Consider the following 19039-nt stretch of genomic DNA (forward strand, 5'->3'; position numbering starts at 1 on the left):
GGCGCCCTGCCAGCCCCCGAGGCAGCCCAGCGCCCTCCCGCTGCCGCCCCCCGCCCGGTTGCTCCCCCGGTGCTGCCCCCTCAGCCAAGGGGCGGTCCGGCGACCTCCTCAGTGAGGGCTGGCCTCAGCGAGAGCTTGGACAGGAGGGGACGCCGCCGGCGGGGCGCGGAGCCAGCGCTCTCCATCTCCGCTGCCGGCGGGCGGGCTGTGTGCGGGATGAGCGCGGTGCTGCGGGGAGCCCTGCGGCGGCTACGGCCACCCCCCCCGGCCCTGCGGCCCCTCGGCGGCGGTGCGGGCGCGCAGGGGCGGTGAGTGCGGGCCGGGCCGGTGGGGAGGCGCGGGCGAAGGAGCCGTTAACGGTCGCGGCTGTCAGCCTGAGAGCAGCTGCCCAGGGTGAAGCTGCCCGGCGGGGGCTGCCGGGGAAGGCGGGACGGGGAGCGGGCTCCTTCTGGCGGCCCGCGCGGCTCCAGCGGCTGCCGGCCGGGGCAGCGGGCCGCCGAGGCCTCTCCCTCCTCGGGCAGAAGGTGGTGCCCCTGCGCCTCGCAGTTCTGCGGCAAGGGCGCAGGACCCAGCCCGGGACGGGTGGCTGACCGGGCAGAGGGAGATCCCTCCGGATGTCGTCTGCTATTGCGACGGGTGAGCAACGGCCCGGTTTAACTGGCAAGAGCAAACGCGTGGTTCGCAGGGAAGGCACCCCACCGGGCTCTTACCGGGTTCCCGGGTTTGAGAGAAAAGGTCTGAAAAGAGCTGAAAGCCAGGTGAGGAATTCCCAAATTCACGGCGTAAAAGAAGCATGAGAGAAGCCTCCATGCTTTACCTGGATTACCATGTGCCTCAGAATTCAGTAGAGGAGATGGTGTAAGTGTCTCGCATCTGGCTGTTAAACAGCTTACTGCTAACTTGCAAAAATTAATGTGTAATCTCAAAGAAGAACACATGGAAGTGTGTGGTGCACCAAGTGCAGAAAACCTGTGGTGTCCAGTGCTCCCATTTATTTTACTTTTCATTCATTGCCACATAGTGAATAAGCATGGTGCAAATTCCTCTGGCCTTTGCGTTTTAAACACCATATTATTTTATAAGATATCCATTCATAATACATACAACTGATAGCTTTCATGTCTGAGTGGAGAATGGATGGAAGACTAGTTACACATTAGAAAGCCTTTTGCCAAAGAAGTTGCAAAAGCTAATGTACAAGGAGGGAGGAGGTGAAACTGAGTATTGATTAACTGTCCTGAAGAGAGGGATACTGTGGTTTTACAGTAGTCTGTACTGCTACCACACTAAAAGGTCACATCTAAAAAATTTTAAAATTTGGATAAGTTTCCTGAACTGGCTTACTGCTTGGCAAGGGATGGTCTAGGGCAGCAGAGAGGAGGATCAGATCAGACGGAGAAGAACAGAGCTGCCTGTTGGAGCAATTCTGGCTTTTGCTGACTTAAAGCGGTTGTGAAAACGCAGCGTGGTGTAATAGCAGGTGGGAGCCATTGACAAAAACCTGTTTCTATAATGTTTTAACTTCAGCAAAGTAGAACATGTCAAAATAGACAGAACATGAAATTAAAGATGAAGTTTAATTGTTCACAAACACAAACACTGATGTAGTCTGCTGACATTGGCTTTAGAAATTTATTAGGGAGTTTACTAAGTAGACTTTTTTTATAAAGACTTCATGTTGCATAAACTATAGCACCTTTGAAAAGTCAGATTTTGACACTGTCTTTTTGGGGGTACAGTTTCTCATTGAAAAATAGGGTCTACGTGTAAGGGTATATTTGACAAATAAAGATTTAAAGTTGTGAGTGGAAGCAAACTTGCTTCGCATTTTGTATTACTGCTGTTTACGTATGTGGTGAGGCTTTAAGAGCATTTACTTCAAAAGAAGATAAGAGTGAACAGGTTAGGTTTGACGTCAGGTGTGTGACTTAAACTGTCTAGCAGGCACCAAGGTGAATTGTGATTGGAGCCGTAAACAAAAGAGATGGACAAAAATGCAGTTGTCTTTTTGTAACTGTCAGTAATTTTTTTTCCCCAGAAAAGAAACCCAGGCTCCTTCCTTGGGGAAAGATAGTGCAGATACAGTCATCATCGGAGGTGGTTGCGTTGGTGTGAGTCTAGCCTATCACTTGGCTAAGGCTGGCTTGAAGAATGTTGTTCTGCTAGAAAAATCTGAGCTCACTGCAGGATCTACTTGGCATGCAGTAAGAAACATTTTGTTAATCTCTCAGATTAACAATGGTTTATGTATCTAATGGTGGTGGACATTTCATTATCCTTATATTCCCTGGCTTTCCAGAGATTAACTATTGTGGGTATTCTATAGCTACAGATTTAGCACTGAGTTCTTCATAGATTTGCTATATGAGTTTTGAAAAGTTGGTTCAGCTATCTGTAGTACACTTTTCTCATTTGTAAAAACTGGGACAAATACTGTATTTTGAAATTACTGGAAGTTAACTGTTAGTATAAATTTTTAGCAGTTCACTGGATTTAGACTTTAAACTTTAGTTTAGCTTAGACTTTTTTAAATTTAAGGTTTTACTTCAAAGGTAGTCTAATTTATACTGCAGACTTTATCATTTGAAGTGGTTGCACTGTCATGCATAGACCAGAAATGTGAATTTTGGCATTGTTGTATGTGTAATTATTTTTTATATATGTGCCACCCAGAGAAAGAAGTAACCAAGAAGCAGCATCAGTGTCCAGTTCTCAGAGAATATCACTGTCCCAGAAACTGATTCTTGTTAGGGATAAGAGCTTTCTATCCTGCCACTGCTGACATTACACAAAATTTTGGAGGAGCAAAGCTAACAGCTGTACACTGTGGGGTCTTTTTAAGGCTTTATGTTTGTCTGTACTCCTAAGTAACAGAATTAAAAAGACATGCATGTAATGACAGGGTGGGGACACCTATAATAATGCTAATCACATGGACGTACTGGTGCACAACATGTATGTATGTAATTACATATTTTCTGTGTCAATGTCTGGAGTAGGGAGTGTAACAAAATGAAATAAAGCTTGCCACAATAATAGATGCTTTTTCTATTCATTTCCAGCTATGCTCAGCTGAAACTGGGAGAATGTTATCCCTGTGTGTAGCAATACAAAAGAGTAAAAAACCAATAGTTTGCTGTCTCTAGAACTACTCTATTAATAGAATAGAGCATTTATGCAATACTTATAACTACAGTATCAGAATGCCTTCGGAAGAAATTGGGAAGGATGACTCATATGGATTATATTTGATTTGTATTCTCATAACTCTCCCAGGAGAGGAAGTCTGAAGTTTGAAATACTTCATCTTGGTGCAGATATTTGGTGTGTATGGAGCCTTATGAGAGAACAGTAGTAAAAAATAAAAATAAAACAAAATCTCTGCCTGAAATGTATAAGTAGGTATATACTTCATTTTACTTGCTTTTCAACAGACAAAGCAAAATAAAACACACTGTATGGAAGTAGGAGAACCAAAATTCAGTAATTACGTCTCTTTTAGGAAGAATGATACCACAGGTGGTGCAGTCCAGTGAACAGAGCAACACCATGAATAGTGTCAGATCATGCATCTTGTGTATTGAATCCTAACTATGAAATGCTCAGAGAAATGCTGTGACTTAAGTATATGAGTGAGGAACAGACTGAATTCTATTTACCCAATGGATATACAGAACAATAAGTGTGTAAAAAATAAATCCCCTCACTGGAAAAGAAACCAAAATGAGGGGGGGGCTGTTACTAAATGTTCCCTTTGTTCTTGTTGTTATACTTGCTCACTCTAGCTTATTGCTCAGAACTGTGTAAAAGCCACCTCTCCTTCAGTATTTTTGCTGCCACTTCTCAGTGAATGCAGCGATGGAGCACCGAGTGAGGAACCCTGTTTCAAAAGTAGGCAGAGACCTGGAGCACAGCAGAGAAAATGCTTGCACTGGGCTACTGAGAGGGCTGCTTTGTGGCACCTGCTGCAACGGAATTTCATGTGATTAATGCAGTAAAACAATTATAGGACAGGTTAAAAATGGATTACAATTAGGTAAACTACTGTCTTTCTTCATTGAAGTGAGTCGTAGAATGCTGCGTTCAAAGATGAAAACTGTGAGTGTGAGTTCTTTGTTATACTACATACTGTGCATGTATCAGTGGTTTCCTCACAGCAATATGATACTAGATACAGATGAAATTACACATACAGTCAGCATATGAAGTGGCACATAGTATATTGCCTGCAGCCTCAAATGTTGAAAGTCTGGTTCAGATGTTGCTGTACTATACCACTTTTTCTCTCTTTCACAGTCCAGTAGGTCCTGCCAGAGCTCAGGATCATATTTCATAGAGATCATATTCCTGCTAGTGTTGCTGCCAAAACTTTCTTCCACTTTTCAGGTCTGAGATAAATTTGGCCAACTTTCATTTTATTTAAATTATAACAGCACAGAGAGTGTTCACATGTTTATATTATCAGTAATAAGATATAAATAACAGAGCAAGTGCTGCTCATTTTTACACCTATCTAATCATGACAAAGTAGTCATTAATAATTAATTATATGTGTGTAAATTAGGTCAGGACTTAGGCTTTAAGAACTCTTGAAGTTGTACTATTCTGCAGGTCAGATCATTTGCAATCTCAGTGAAGCCCTAAGGACTGAACAAGGGATATATAACTCACCAAATAAATGTTTTTGTTACTTTTTTGAAAGGTATTTTCTAAGAAAATGTTTTAACATATCGTTCTGTGACACTTTTTCTTGCAATGTGCAATTGATTTTGCTGCTGAGAGTTAACAAAGCACAGCACAAGACAAATAAAAACTTGTATGACTTGGTCAAACTTGCAAGAAGAGAGAGTATAGGTGATAATGCCATTTTCCCCCAGAATGCTAATTTAATAAATGTAGTATAAAATCTGAAACAGATTAGGATAGAATAACACTGAAAAATGAACATTTCAACAAAGAAAATTTCATCTGTAAAAATGCCTTAAAATTGCTCTGTCAATTCTCATAGCAAAGTATCCATTCTTAAAATTATTTTCCCAGATCATGTTCACCTACAATAATAAAATCTCTGTTTTGTTAATAGAGCAAAACCTAGAGCAAATCTCCTTCAAATACAAGAATGGTCCATCCTGAAACATATATTGGGAGGCCAGCTGGGCCAGACAGGGAGCTCATGACTGAGTTTCGGAGCCAAATGTGGTGTTCAGCAGGGGGAATCAGGAGAAGGATATGAAGGGGTGATTTAGAAAAATTGCCTGGGCATGTGCAGGGGACTTTAGGAAAGCCAAAGCTCAGTGAGAATTAATGAGAATTTTAAGTAACATTAAAGGCAACAAGAAGAGCTTCTACTGCTGCATTAGTAGTAAAAATCTGAACAAGAAAAATGCAGGACCATTGCTGAATGAGGTGGGTAATTTAGTCACAGAGTGTACACTGATAAGGCTCAAGTACTCAATGCCTTCTTTGCCTGAGTTTTCACTGACAAGGTTTTCAGGCCTCTATGCTCTGAGCAGGGTTCGAGGAGAAGAGGAACTGCTAGCAGTAGGTGAAGATCAAGACGAGGATTACTGGGAGAACTTGACTCATGCACATATATTGGAACAGATGGGCTGGATGTGAGAATGCTGCTGATGGCATTGCAAGGGTGGACATGTATCACCTCTGAAAGACTGTGGAGACTGGGGGAGGTGCCCAACATTTGGAGAAGGGCATATGTATGCATCTTTTCAAAAAGTCTAAGGGACGAGCAAGGGAGCTAAAGGCCAGCTAGCCATACTTTGTTCTTGGGAAAATTATGGAGTGAGTCTCAGATCATATTTCTGGGCCCATAAAGGAGAAAAAAGGTGATTTGGAACTGGCAGCATAGATTTGCCAAGCATAAATCAGGTCTGACCAGACCTGATTGCCTCTGTGATAAAATGACTGAATCTGTAGACAAGGGGAGAGTAGTTCACGTCACTTATCTGGATTATAGCAAGATTTTAGACACTCTCCCATAAGTCATGTGTTCATGTATTAATGTACATAGTTAATGTATTCAAGAGAAGATGTTATGTTCTGTATGGTTGGACAACTAGATAGTTAAAAGAGCATTTGGATGGTTGGGCTCAGAGAGTAGTGATTAATTGGTTGTACTCTACCCAAAGGCCAGAAACAAGTGGAGTGTCACAGGGGTCTGTCCTGGGACCCATCCTGTTTAATATATTTATCAATGATCCAGAGTGACAAAGTACATGCTCATCAAGTTTGCAGCTGACACCAAACTGGGGGGACCAGGCAATGCACTCAAGGGCACAGCAACAATGCTGACGGACCTAGACAGGCTGGAGGGAAGGAACTTAATGAAATTTAACAAGGACAAGTGCAAATTCCTGTACTTGGCCAGGGAAGTAGTGCAGTCTCTGTCCTTGGAGATTTTCAAGACCAGGCTGAAAAAAATCTTGGGCAACCTTGTCTGATGTCGTAGCTGACCCTGCTTTGAGTAGGAGGTTGGACAGAGACCTCCTGAGGTCCTATTCAATATGTTTATTTTATTATCATTATTTTATGACTCTATGATCTTAATTTTTATATAGTCTAGTCAGGTTATAGTTGTCTCCCAACTGCACTCCTGAAATCAGAATCATTCCTTAGCTGAATCCAAAAGGCATAAAATGTGTTTAAAATTCTTTTATTAACTTAAAAATGTTGGAGTTACAATTTAAGTATAAAGTATACATATTATCTATATAATGTGCATGTAGATAAATATAAAATATAAGTATATAATGTATAGATGACTAGACATAGTTATAGCTAACTTGCCAGTGATTTGTGGTTCATTTGGTTCAAAATTACTAATCATGATCACTGAAATGGAATTTCCCTACATCTGGAAAATATATTACTACATTTTGAAAAATAACAGAAGACCAGAAAATGTTTACATAAATAAAAGAAGACGGTAAAAATAATATGAGATGACACAATTCGTAGGTACAAGTAAATTAATTACTCATAGTTTATTGTAAATGGATAATGAAGTGTAAATAATTCAATGCCTAATTTTTTTATTTATTCTGTATACACAGAAAAAAAGGGCTTTGGGACTTATTTTTTAAGAAACAAGCAAGTTTTAATTACAAATTCTGCAATTACAAATTCTTACAACCCTGAGGTTAGTCTGAGGTAGCTAAAATAGATGTGTTCACAACAACGTAAAACCACCTGTAAAAATGAGATCAAAACTGCATTTAGTCAAATACCTAGTGTCCAGTATGATGATGATCCGATATGATAATAAGAAAAAGACAAGTAATATTTTTCTAGACTATTAGTCTAGCCTAGGGACTTCCTGATCTAACATGCCTGCTTTGTGCTTAATGTGGCCCTTAGTAGATTTTTCTTCCTCCTACAGGTCTGTGTGAACACTTTTTAAACTCAGATTGTTGAGGAAATGAACAATACCAAACATACTTAGGGAACAAGAGCCAATTTATGAATAAAATACAGGCACAACTGAAAAATATAAAACTGGTAGATGATTAATTTTGCACATTTTTCTATTGGTTTATTTTGGCATTTCACACATGCAGTACACTATGATGCCATATATAAACTTTAAGATATGAGAAAGATAAAATCCTCACAAAGAAAGGTAGGAAAAACTTTTAACACCATGGCTAGTGTAAAGACATATGTTCAGTAATGCCAGACACTTGTCATACTCTTGCTCTGAAGTGACTGAGTACCTGCTATCTCAGGCAGTGAGTATGATTTATGTTTTTTGAGGGACATGGTATCTGAGTGTAAGGCATTTTCTAAGAGCAATTTGAAGCTAATTGTTTCTGAAATATGAAGCTGCACCAATAAAGATGTGCCAGAAGAGGCTATGGTTTCAGAAAATGAGAATGTGTGATGTAATTCATGCAATATATGTTGATGTTAATTGTAGAGAAGTGTAACATTTAATAGGTTCCTAGCATAATTAAATTCATTTAAATTATGTTTTTAAAGACCATTAAATCTTGCTTTTGTTATTCATAATTCTACAGTTATTCCACTAGCTTTAAAAGTTAAAGCCTTAAAATATGTATCACAGAACAGAGCTGTTAAGCTAAAATCAAGAGTAGTTAACGTGTGTCCATATTAGGGTACTTAGAAGGAAACTATCAAAACTCTACTATATGTGTTACATTTCACTGTTAGTTTTCCTGCTGTTTTTTTCTCAGAATGGCAGTGAACTCAAAGGTGGACTCTGGTGCCCAGCTCCCTTAACTGAAGCAACCTTCATTTAAGAATAAGCTCTATTTTAGTTATCAAAATATGCGCTACAGATATATATAAAGCATTTAAATAGATTTAGTTACTTAGCTTGAAAACCTAAGGTAATTTTGCCTTTCTCTTGTCTCACTTGGAAGAAGGGTTTTGGTGAGATGTCAAATTCAGGAGATACAAAGACATATGCTTAACTTCAGTAACACTTTAATTCTGCTTTTTTTAAGTGCTAAATGTCTGCAGTTGCAGATGTCATTAGATTGATGCATCTGACTCTTGTGGGCAGGTGAATAGTTTCCTTAAATATAGAAGAGGCTGTAGTAACTTCTTGATCTGAACCTTTTCATGAACCCAAAAGGCTTGACAGCTTTCTAAAGTCAGACTTAGTAAAATGATGTGCAAAATATGTATAATAATTTCTTAAGCTACTTCTGAAATGTGGCTCTTCAACTGCCCCGAGACAGCTGTTGAGAACAGAAGAACATTGACTTCCACTGCCCCACTGTTCACACCCCAGGAAAGTAATAACTTTTGTTGAGATCTGGTTGTTGTGAAAGTTTGGTTTCTCTCCCATCTCCATCTGCAAGAAAGAAAAGATCTTTCTACAGGACATATAGCAGGACAATCAGTTTATTTAGCTGATCAGGAAGAGTTGTATGTCTCTTCCAAAAGATTTGAAACTGACAACTGAATAATTTAAGGAAGAAAGAAAACCATAAGAGAGAACAACTGCAACAGTATCGTGAGTTGACAAATCTGATGAGAAAAAACAGGTGGAAAAACACATGTGCAGAGAACAAGAATGCCACAAGTAGGGAGAGGATTTTATTTTTACTTTTGTAGCAGTTGGCTCTATCCACATGTTGTTTTCTTTACAGTATCTTGTCAGTTTCATTTTGAATGACAGTTGGAAGGAGGGAAAGAAAACACTGTGTTTCTAATAATGTCTCTATGGTGTTCCTATTTCTTATTTGAGGCTGGTTTAACTACTTACTTTCATCCTGGAATAAACCTGAAGAAAATCCATTCTTACAGCATCAAACTTTATGAAAAGCTGGAAGAGGAGACTGGACAGGTAATCTCCTTAACCTTTTAAATTATTAATTCAGATCAGTGTTAACCTCATGAATGGTCCTACAAAAAAGTTTGAAGTAGATAAATTGATTATGTGTGTGTTCATTATTATCATAAAGCTCCCATTTTATTGAAATATATTCTCCTGCCTAGATATAGTCTCATGCTTAGTCACTAAATATTTCAGATGTTTTCCCAGATCCCTCTAAAGTTTAAGAAAACAGTTTTCATCAAACATCTCAGAAGCTCAGCAGACTGAGAGTCTGCACATTTAGGTTGGTATAGGAGTTAAAATAGCATCAAGGATCTGGAATGAATGGATTGATTATGATACATTCCTGCTTTAATCATGTCCACTTAAAAATTCATATGATATGATGCTGTCTGTACTTGAGAAGATTGCTGCAATTCTTCCCGTCCCTTCCAGTGATGTGTTATTTTATTTAGTGATTTAAGGAATGGGTATACAGAGAAACACGGGTTGTCTTTTTTATCTGGCATCATTCAGCCGTATAGATTTCATTTACTAAACTCATGCTTGCTTCAGACAGCAGCGGAAATGTCATGATCCTCACTGCACAAGTCTGCAAACTTGATAATTGTAGTAAAGTACTTTTTTTCTTCGTTCTACTGGTCAGCTGGATAAGATACTACAGCAAATTATCATTGTGAGTTCTACAAAAAGACTTATTCAGCCATATTACTGTCCTGTGAGGTAACACAGAAAAGGTGAAGTAAATAGTGTATACCAGAAAGTGAGCATTCAGTGTACAGCTCTATAAAGATTTCTACTTTGTTAAAAAGACAATAAAAGGTAGGTGGTTATTCATTTTACTGATAAAGGTGCTTAGTCAGTTAAATTTATTCTGCAGCATCTCAACAGAAAATTATGCAGATCATAGATTTCAATATAAACTATTTAATTTGAGATGTACCTGATTCTATTTTTGAAAGTGTATGAGGCCATAAATTCAAATATTTATCAAATCTCTAAAAGCTTTTTACAACTGTTTTGAAGATAGTTTATATTAACATAGGAAGTTAATTTGATAACTTTTTATTTACATAATGTTTTCTCTAGGAGTTTACATCTAAGTCCTGTTGCTTCAAGGGCACCTAACTTCTTTGAGTCTCTTTTCAGTGATGTTAGTGGCAAAATTCCTGTAGACTTGCCATAGCATAGGAACATGCATTTATGAAGGCAAGTAAAGGTTCTTTCAGTAATTCACTTTTGCTCTTTTTTTTAGGCTGTGGGGTTTCATCAGCCTGGCAGCATCAGAATTGCTTCAACCCCCACTAGGGTGGATGAATTCAAATACCAAATGACTCGTTCTGGTTGGCACCCAATAGAGCAGTACCTAATCACACCTGAGAAAGTACAAGAGCTATTTCCTTTATTGAACATGGATATGGTAAAGAACCTAATTTTATGAAAAATAACTTCCATTGCACTTAAATATTGGTTTATCAGATATATAGATATAGGGTCTGTTTATACAAATTGTATGCTGAATTCTTGGTTTTCAGTGAAAAAATATGCATTATAAACAAAAACCAGACTCACATGCATTTTAGTGCATACTGTATGCCAGTATGTATACTATTAATTATACTGTATATAATATTATAATATTAAAGCATTGTAGCCCTTGATTGCATGGGAGAACTGAGTAATTTTACTTCCTTACACCATTGTTGTCAGCTAGCTGAAGACCTGATACTATTACATGTTTTGAAAATTTGTTTTGATTTGACTCCCTAAGGTTTACTGCATTCAAGAAACAAAGAGGTTTTTAAAAAATAGTTAATTTTGATGGATTTTAATTTCTTTCATTTTGTGGGATTTTACCTCTACTTAGGTTTTAGCTGGCCTGTATAACCCTGGAGATGGTCATATTGATCCCTATTCTCTCACTATGGCCTTGGCTGCAGGAGCCAGAAAATATGGTGCCCAATTAAATTACCCTGTCCAAGTGACTAATCTGAATGCCCGGTCAGATGGGACATGGGAAGTTGAAACTCCACTTGGAATAATTCAAGCAAAGAGAATTGTGAATACTGCAGGTAACATCAGCATTTGTATACTCTTCAGATTTACAAACTAGCAGGCGTAGAGCATCTATACTGAATTGTGTGGATTACAGGAATCAATAATCTATGTTTTTGACTATTCAGTAGGTTTGTGGTAAAATGTACTTTGGACATATTACTTTACAGGATTGTGAAAATTTAGCTCTTATGTTAATTGTCCTTGACTAGACATTAATAATATTTCCTTCTGGTTTGCCTCCAGCAGTTACCCGTCAAGACTGCCTTTTCAGATATTAGTAGCAGAAGAGACCTTTACTGGTCTACAGTAAGTTGTGTAGAAGAGACAGGCTACTGTCTATGCATATTGTCCTCTAAGATCTAATGAAAGCAACTTTGGAAGGGAAAAGGGATGTACAAGTGAAGTAGAAATGTCTTCACTGTTTTTTCACAGACTGAGGATTTGCAGCAAGTAAGATAACCCTGTCTATTTCAGTATTATCTCTTTAAGATTTAACTCTATCCACTTATCTTTGAAACAGAGATTTCTGTTGCCCTTTGAGTAGTATTTTAAACATGCACTTGGCTTAACAATACATTTTTTCATGTAATAAATATTTCCTAGCACAAAGGAGCTTGTTTTTACATCTGCAATTTTTATTCTTCATTGTGTTACAGAAGCCAAACTAATGTTTCTACTTCAAAAAGCTTTTCAGCAACAGTCCTTTGGATTTGTGGGTTTTTTTCCTAAACAAGTTGATAGGTCTAAAAACCTGCATTCAATCTAAACTTCAGAAGTTACAGAAACTTTATGCAAGTTAGAGAAAAATATGTTATTGGTGAAACCATTGGCACATCCTACCTCCTATGTACCTTCTACTTCCTAGGGGAAGACTTTCTGTTTTCAATTGTTTGAAAACATCCGGAATATTTGCCATTTGGATGAAATTTTTGCAGACTCTCCCTGTCTCAAATGGAATAATATCTGCATTTTTAGGGCATGAGTCTTTCATACATCCCATCTCAGTGAATAGTCAGACTTCAGTAGGAAGCTGTGATGCTCAAGAGGACTTTCAATTCTTGCCCAGATGGGACAAATGAACTGCAAGCAAGGATATGTCTTTATAATTACTTTTTAGATCTGTGCAATGGGAAAGAAAAAAGCATCTATTTCTACAGCAAAGCAGATAAAATTAAGAAGCTGAGACATGGACTCTTCTTTTTGATGGGTAGAATAAACATGTTTGACAATTGGAATTATGAGTGAGTTGAACTAGGGAATAGACTGGGAGAGTGAAATACTTGGGAAAGGTTCCTGGAGGTGGTTGGGAGCACTGGCAGCAGGCAGAACACTTGTGTGCTAGAGGACTTGCTGAATAAGGAAACTCAAACCAGGAGGGACTGTGGGGATTGCAACAGTGAGGATGACACCAATATGGGAGATAGCAGAAAGGGATCTGACCTGTTTCATTAATGGAACTGGAGCTGGAGTTTTTGGACAAAAAGATTAGGAAGGATACTTGAGGACCGGTTTTGTGTGAAACTGACACTGGAAAATTGAGACTGCCTGAGCTGTCCAAGCATGAAAGACTGGTGGAGTAGCAAGAGAGACGTAGATAGGAGTAGACTGGAAGGAAGCGAAGGCAGGTGGGTCAGGATATGACTAACAGGGGAGACTGCCTTGCACAGGGAGACAAAATAGCTGAAGAAGGATGTAAGGACTGGAGTAAGAAGAGTAGGGTATGAGACTGAGCAGACAAGAAGAGCAGGTAAGGGACAAGCAGGGATGGGGAAGAGAGAAGATTGGGATAGAGAGAAATTTGGAGAGAATGGAATAAAAGGGCTGAACTCAGAGGATGAGCTTTACTGAGTGACCTTTCTTTCAATGTCTGGGGTGTAGACAGCCCCATGTTAGATCATTTCAGGCTTTCAGTAAAGGCTAACTGGAAACCCCATTGTAAAATGTGCTTTCTGGTCATGTGCTTCCCAAACGTAGGTGATCACCTGCTATTGCTAGAAGCCTAGCTAAAATAGCAGGGATCTGAAAAAGTTCACCTTGAGGTTCTAAGCATGATGATGAACTGTCATGATCTCCATAGTGGTCCACATAATGACATTTTGGAGAGAAACAGGGCTGGAAGAGTTCATGTGCATTTTAGAAAGCAAGGAACCACAGAAACAGGGAAACCAAATTAAAATAATTTTATTTAGACCACAAAGTCAAGCACTTTGAAAATGAGAGGCATCGATATTTGATTGCCTTTGGACTGTCAGTTCATGGCTTTCAGGTATGAATTATGGGACAGCATTCAGTTACAAAATCACAAGCTCTCTTTCTAATAGGATCCTTATGTCATTTGTTACACAGTATGGATATATTGGTCTGGGAATGATCCAAGATCATGGAATGGAAAAGCAGCTCTTTTGGCAATCAGACTTCTTATTTAGGCCACAAAAATCTACACACTCATTATTCCTAACCATTGGCTCTGCATCATATGGATGAAGTATCACAGATGTAGTAATTCCCTGATATTTTTGTAGTATGGTTATCTTTCTTTGGCTTATGTATCAAGTTGACATTAGGCAGAGTTTTCTAGTACATGCTTTTCAAAGTTTATTTGCAAAAATCAGAATGCGCCCTTGGGAAATTTTCAGGGTTTTTTTTAATTTAATAAGTTATTAAACCACCAATATATGTAGTTAAGTCTCTTGTGTAGTTAACTATTCCGTGAAAATGAACATCTGGAGCACATATTGCTTAACATTGTGGCTAAGAATGTGAAATCAATACTGTGTAACACATATGTTTTATAAATGTTCTCTTAGCTAACATTCATTTTTCTTCTCCGCCTTGCCTCATTCCACTACCAATCATGACTGGTATAATTCAGAGCTCATACTTTAGGCTCGTGTTGCAACAGCAGCGGAGAAAAATGTATCAGAAGGCTCTCTACATTCTCTCTCCCCTCTCAACCCCCAGTGGACATCTGCTGTGGAACTGGAACAAACTAGTTTCAACCAATATTTAGCTGCTCCTTATGTGCGATTTCCATTTTGGAAGACAGCAGATGCCTAATAATCCCTGACATGAACTAACTGGTATTGAGCCTACTGAAGTGGTATGCAGCCTATTTATAATGGAATGTTTGATTAAAGTCTGCAAAAACAGTTAATTTAGTTTTTATATAAAGTATGCATGTATGTATATAAGCACACATTTGCAGACATGTAGACATTGTATATACAACCATTTATACATACATAGTGATGGAAGATTTTGTCTTTTTTAAAAAGAAGAGATAGTTACATAGTTCAACACATATGCTAAGTACTACCACCACTAAATATTTCAGCATCAGATGTTTGCAATCGCTACAATTTAATCTTCACAAATGTCCTTGAGACATAATTTATGCCTTCGTTATCTCTACTATGTGTGATAGGACCTGACATCTGCTTCCAGTTGGAATTTTATTTCAGAAAACATACTATTTCTTTTACCATTTTTGTGTTTGTAATAGCTTTTGCTATTAAAAAATGAAAACTGTAATAGTTTTCACTTAGTAAATGTCAGCTCTTGTTATTCTAAGCAATTAAATAAGCATTTATCAAAATTGTGATTTTTTTAGAAGTACAATATTTAGAATTTTATTTTGAGCAAACCAAAACTATTTTCTTTTAATTCAAAAGCAATTTAAAATCAGCTGTGTTTGTACTTCCGCAAACTTAATGGCTAAGAAATTTAATATTATTTTGAAAGAAACAAAGTTTAAAAGACCTAAAATTAAGTCTACCATGTCTACCATTTTTATTTTCTTTGGGGAGCTTGAATATATTTGCTCTCTATATTTTCCCACTCATTCTGTTTTAACAAGTAAGCAAAATAGTGAATTTATTAGAGGCATATTCCCAAAGCATTCTTTTTTGAATATCTCTTTAAGTCCAAGAAATTTTGGCAGGAAAACAGTGCATCATACTAGAGATGGAATTTTCTGCTATTTCACTTTTCTTTCTCCATTATGGATCATTAGCTGCCCTTACCTTAAAGTAGTTTTCTTTGTAGGTGACATGGCAATGCCCAAATCAAAAGAAGTTCCCTGAAGATTGCTAGCCTCTGCTTAAATCCACATTTGTATTTGTCATGTATAACAGAGGAAACCCTTGCAAGTAAAATTTATTAGATTTTTTTCTTTTCCTCTTTTTGTATAAGGGAGCATAAACCAGGTTTCAGTAGCCTTAAAGGGTGTTTTGGCTATGACTGTATGACTATGACGTGAGCTAATTTAACTGACTTAGCAAGCGTTCTGTCAGTGAGTCTCCTCCAAGTGGTGAGGATGCCATTAAGAAGCAAAATTCTTACATATGATTAATGCAGAACAACAGACACTGGTTTTAGTATTTACTGGGCAGGGGCTTTTAACTGAACAGACCTCTCTACTGTCATTCTGGATTTCCCACTCCCTTGCTTTACCTGCCTGTCAGCAATTGTCAAGTGAGTCACCACAGAAAACATTTTCCTCAGAAACTTTGCATTGTTAAAAACTATGGGTGTTAGACTTTGAGGCTGGTTTGCAATATTAAATAAGAGATTGACAGCCGTCTTGGCATGGGGGAATGGCACAAGGCCAGCACAGCCCAACTCAACTTTCCTAATTGCTCTGGCATTAAGCCATGCCAGAGATGAGAGGATGTGTTCCCAAGTTAATGTCATCAAGCAGTGCAGACCGTCTGCTCCCTGTGGGACAGGGAGCCAAGCATGGTAACAAGGCTGGCAGGTCAGCGGCCGAGTCAGCAAGGGCTGACTCTTAGAAGGCACAAGGGACAGAGCAGGCCAGGCCCAGGACCAGCAGCTGGGTCAGCCTACAGTCAAGATGTCCAGGCATCCAGACAAGTTTGTGGGGAAAAGGCACAGGCAGAGCCATAGTGATGAAGCTAGACTGAGGCCAAGCCAAGAACTCAATCCACAGGTCAGGAACAGGTCAGTGACAGTAACAAGGGTCAGATGCTGCCCAGTGATCAACAGACAGGACGATAGAGGCGAGACTGGGCTGAACTCAGACTGGGAAGTAGTCCACGGATCAGGGTCTGGATCAATGAGGTCCATGGCCAGGCACGGGCATGGTTGTGACAGAGCTGTAAACAGGCACACCTACAATCAATCAATCAATCCAGCTCAGACAGGTTCTGAAGGCCCTGAGCTTACCTGAAATGCAGCTCCTGGGCGCATAGGCAGGGGTGTGGGTAGAAGTCCCAGTGAGGCTGCTCAGGATCATTAAAGTGTCCTCAGGGCCCATAGAACTAAATTTTGGCTAGATCTTGGAGAGACTGGAATTGAAGAGAGAGGTAGGAGCATCTGGGTAAAACAAGTAAGCAGCAAAAAGGAAGAAAACTTGTATGTTAAGGTGGACATCATTGAGTGTATGTCCCAGGAGAAGGGGCAGCTGTGTTAGGTAGCGAATCTCTCTAGAAGTAGTTTTTCATAAACAGTTTGGAATCAGCTGGTTACACAGGAACCAGGCTGACCTGCCTTCTTTTCCTGGGTGCCATATAACATGTAGCCTTTTATTTGGAAAGCCCTGCTACCTCGTCTTCCTCTTCCATTTCACCTTCCCCCAGCCCTCACTCCTAGACTTCCCTGGAACTCCTGCTTTGTTGGATTTTCCCCCTGCATTCCCACTTCTGAGACCTCCACTCCTTGATCCAAAGAATCAGGAGCGTGGGGTTGAAGGATATTCCAGGCTTCTCAGAGCAGCTGCTATCCCAGTCAATTATATCTGACTGATTCTTGTGTCTATGTATTCCAGCCTCACAGTGGATGTGACCATGATGCCTACCCCAAACTAGTAGGTTTGGCAGTTAGGTGGCTTCCACTCCTTGACTTTGACACATGTGTCTCACTAAGTGAATATGTCTTACCAGCTGGAAACAGCTAGTCTGGAGAGACCTTAACAGAGAATAATTAGGTCTTCTTTGACTTATGCCTAGTAGTATACATGAAGAGCCTGTATAGGCTTCAAGGGCAGGAGAATTGTTGTTTGCTTTTTCTGGTCATGGTCTGTTTCAGAACTTTTAATTGGACAATGGTGGAAGAGCATACTGATGACTTACCAATATGAACATCATCATGAACTGATTGCTGCATGAGAGACAGAATTAGTATGAGCCACGTTGTGCACGTGAAAGAGGAGAGAAACTTAAATTCTTTATGTTAGCTGTCTGGAAGTACTGCTTTGCTCTTTTGGGGTGTTAGGGCTTGACTATTGTCTTGGGAAAACACTAGATCATTTGGTTGATAGTAAGAGGCTAGGTTAACACCTGTAGTGTGAGCTAATTTAGTCTGATTTATAAGTGTCTTTGACTTTGCTAAGACTGCATTGCAGCTGTACTTTACTGAAATGAACTGTGGCGTTTGTAGGACTGTTAGTTAAGCTCTCTTCTGAACTTTTAGAAACCCAGGTAGCCAAGAAGGCCAGCAGCATCCTGGCTTGTATCCAGAATAGTGTGGCCAACAGCACTAGGGAAGTGATCGTGCCCCGTAGTTGGCACTGATGAGGCTACACCTCAAATGCTGTGTACAGTTTTGGGCCCCTCACTACAAGAACGACATTGAGTTAATGCCATGTGTCCAGACAAGGGCAATGAAGCTGGTGAAGGGTCTAGAGCATGTGTGTTATGAGGAGCGGCTGAGGGAACTGAGGTTGTTTAGCCTGGAGAAAAGGAGGCTGAGGGGAGACTTTATCGCTCTCTACAACTACCTGAAAGGAGGTTGTAGCAATGTGGGGTTTGGTCCCTTTTCTCAAGTAGCAATAGGACAGAGGAAAGAGCTTCAAGCTGTGCCAGGGCAGATTTAGACTGGATATTATGACAAATTTCTTCATGGAAAGGATGGTCAAGCATTGGAACAGGCTGCCCAGGGAAGTGGTGGAGTCACCATCCCTGGAGGTGTTCAAAAAACATGTAGGTGTGGCACTTCGGAACATGGTTTAGTGGAGGCCTGGGGGTGTTGGGTTGATGGTTGGACCTGATGATCTTAGAGGTCTTTTCCGATCATAATAATTCTATGATTCTAATTTGTATTTTTCCAATTATTTTTTAATAACTGTATACTAGAATAATATATGGCAGTACAATCAGGAACAAGGACATGGAATTATAGAGAGAAAATTATCCTTGATAATATGAAAAATAATTTGAAAATGAAAGTATGGAAAAAAATTCAATTCTATAAAGTGCATTGCTTTACTGTTATTTTCCATTCATTGAAATTAGTCTCTGAATACTTCTGTTTTGTTTTTAATCTTCTCTAGGCTTCTGGGCCCGTGAAATAGGCAAGATGATTGGCTTGCAGCACCCTCTCATTCCAGTTCATCATCAATATGTTGTGACATCAAGTATCCCTGAAGTAAAAGCCCTAAATGCAGAATTGCCTGTGATTCGTGACTTAGAAGGATCATATTATCTAAGGCAAGAAAGGGATGGTCTTTTATTTGGTCCTTATGAAAGTGAGGAGAAGATGAAGCTGCAGGATTCATGGGTAACAAATGGAGTCCCACCAGGTAATCAAGAACATGAAATCTTTAAACTTGATAAGCACTAGCACATGTTTTAATGTGTATAAATCCCAGCATGCCATGCTGCCTTATGGGGTGGCAAATAGAAAATATTTGCAATGTGTGAT

General features: G+C 39.3%; 1 protein-coding gene across 1 annotated transcript in view; it reads left to right on the plus strand.

The window, feature by feature from the left end:
* The first annotated feature begins 48 nt into the window (after positions 1-48).
* Positions 49-19039, plus strand: part of DMGDH (dimethylglycine dehydrogenase) — a 49599-nt gene continuing 30608 nt past the window's right edge. The window contains exons 1-6 of the mRNA XM_064438658.1: positions 49-308; positions 2039-2204; positions 9233-9331; positions 10578-10742; positions 11190-11394; positions 18669-18917. Of these exons, the coding sequence (XP_064294728.1) occupies positions 217-308; positions 2039-2204; positions 9233-9331; positions 10578-10742; positions 11190-11394; positions 18669-18917 (976 nt within the window). The 5' untranslated portion in view covers positions 49-216. The remainder of the gene's footprint in view (positions 309-2038; positions 2205-9232; positions 9332-10577; positions 10743-11189; positions 11395-18668; positions 18918-19039) is intronic.

The sequence above is a fragment of the Phalacrocorax carbo genome, chromosome Z (genome assembly GCF_963921805.1).
Source record: "Phalacrocorax carbo chromosome Z, bPhaCar2.1, whole genome shotgun sequence".
Lineage (NCBI taxonomy): Eukaryota > Metazoa > Chordata > Aves > Suliformes > Phalacrocoracidae > Phalacrocorax > Phalacrocorax carbo.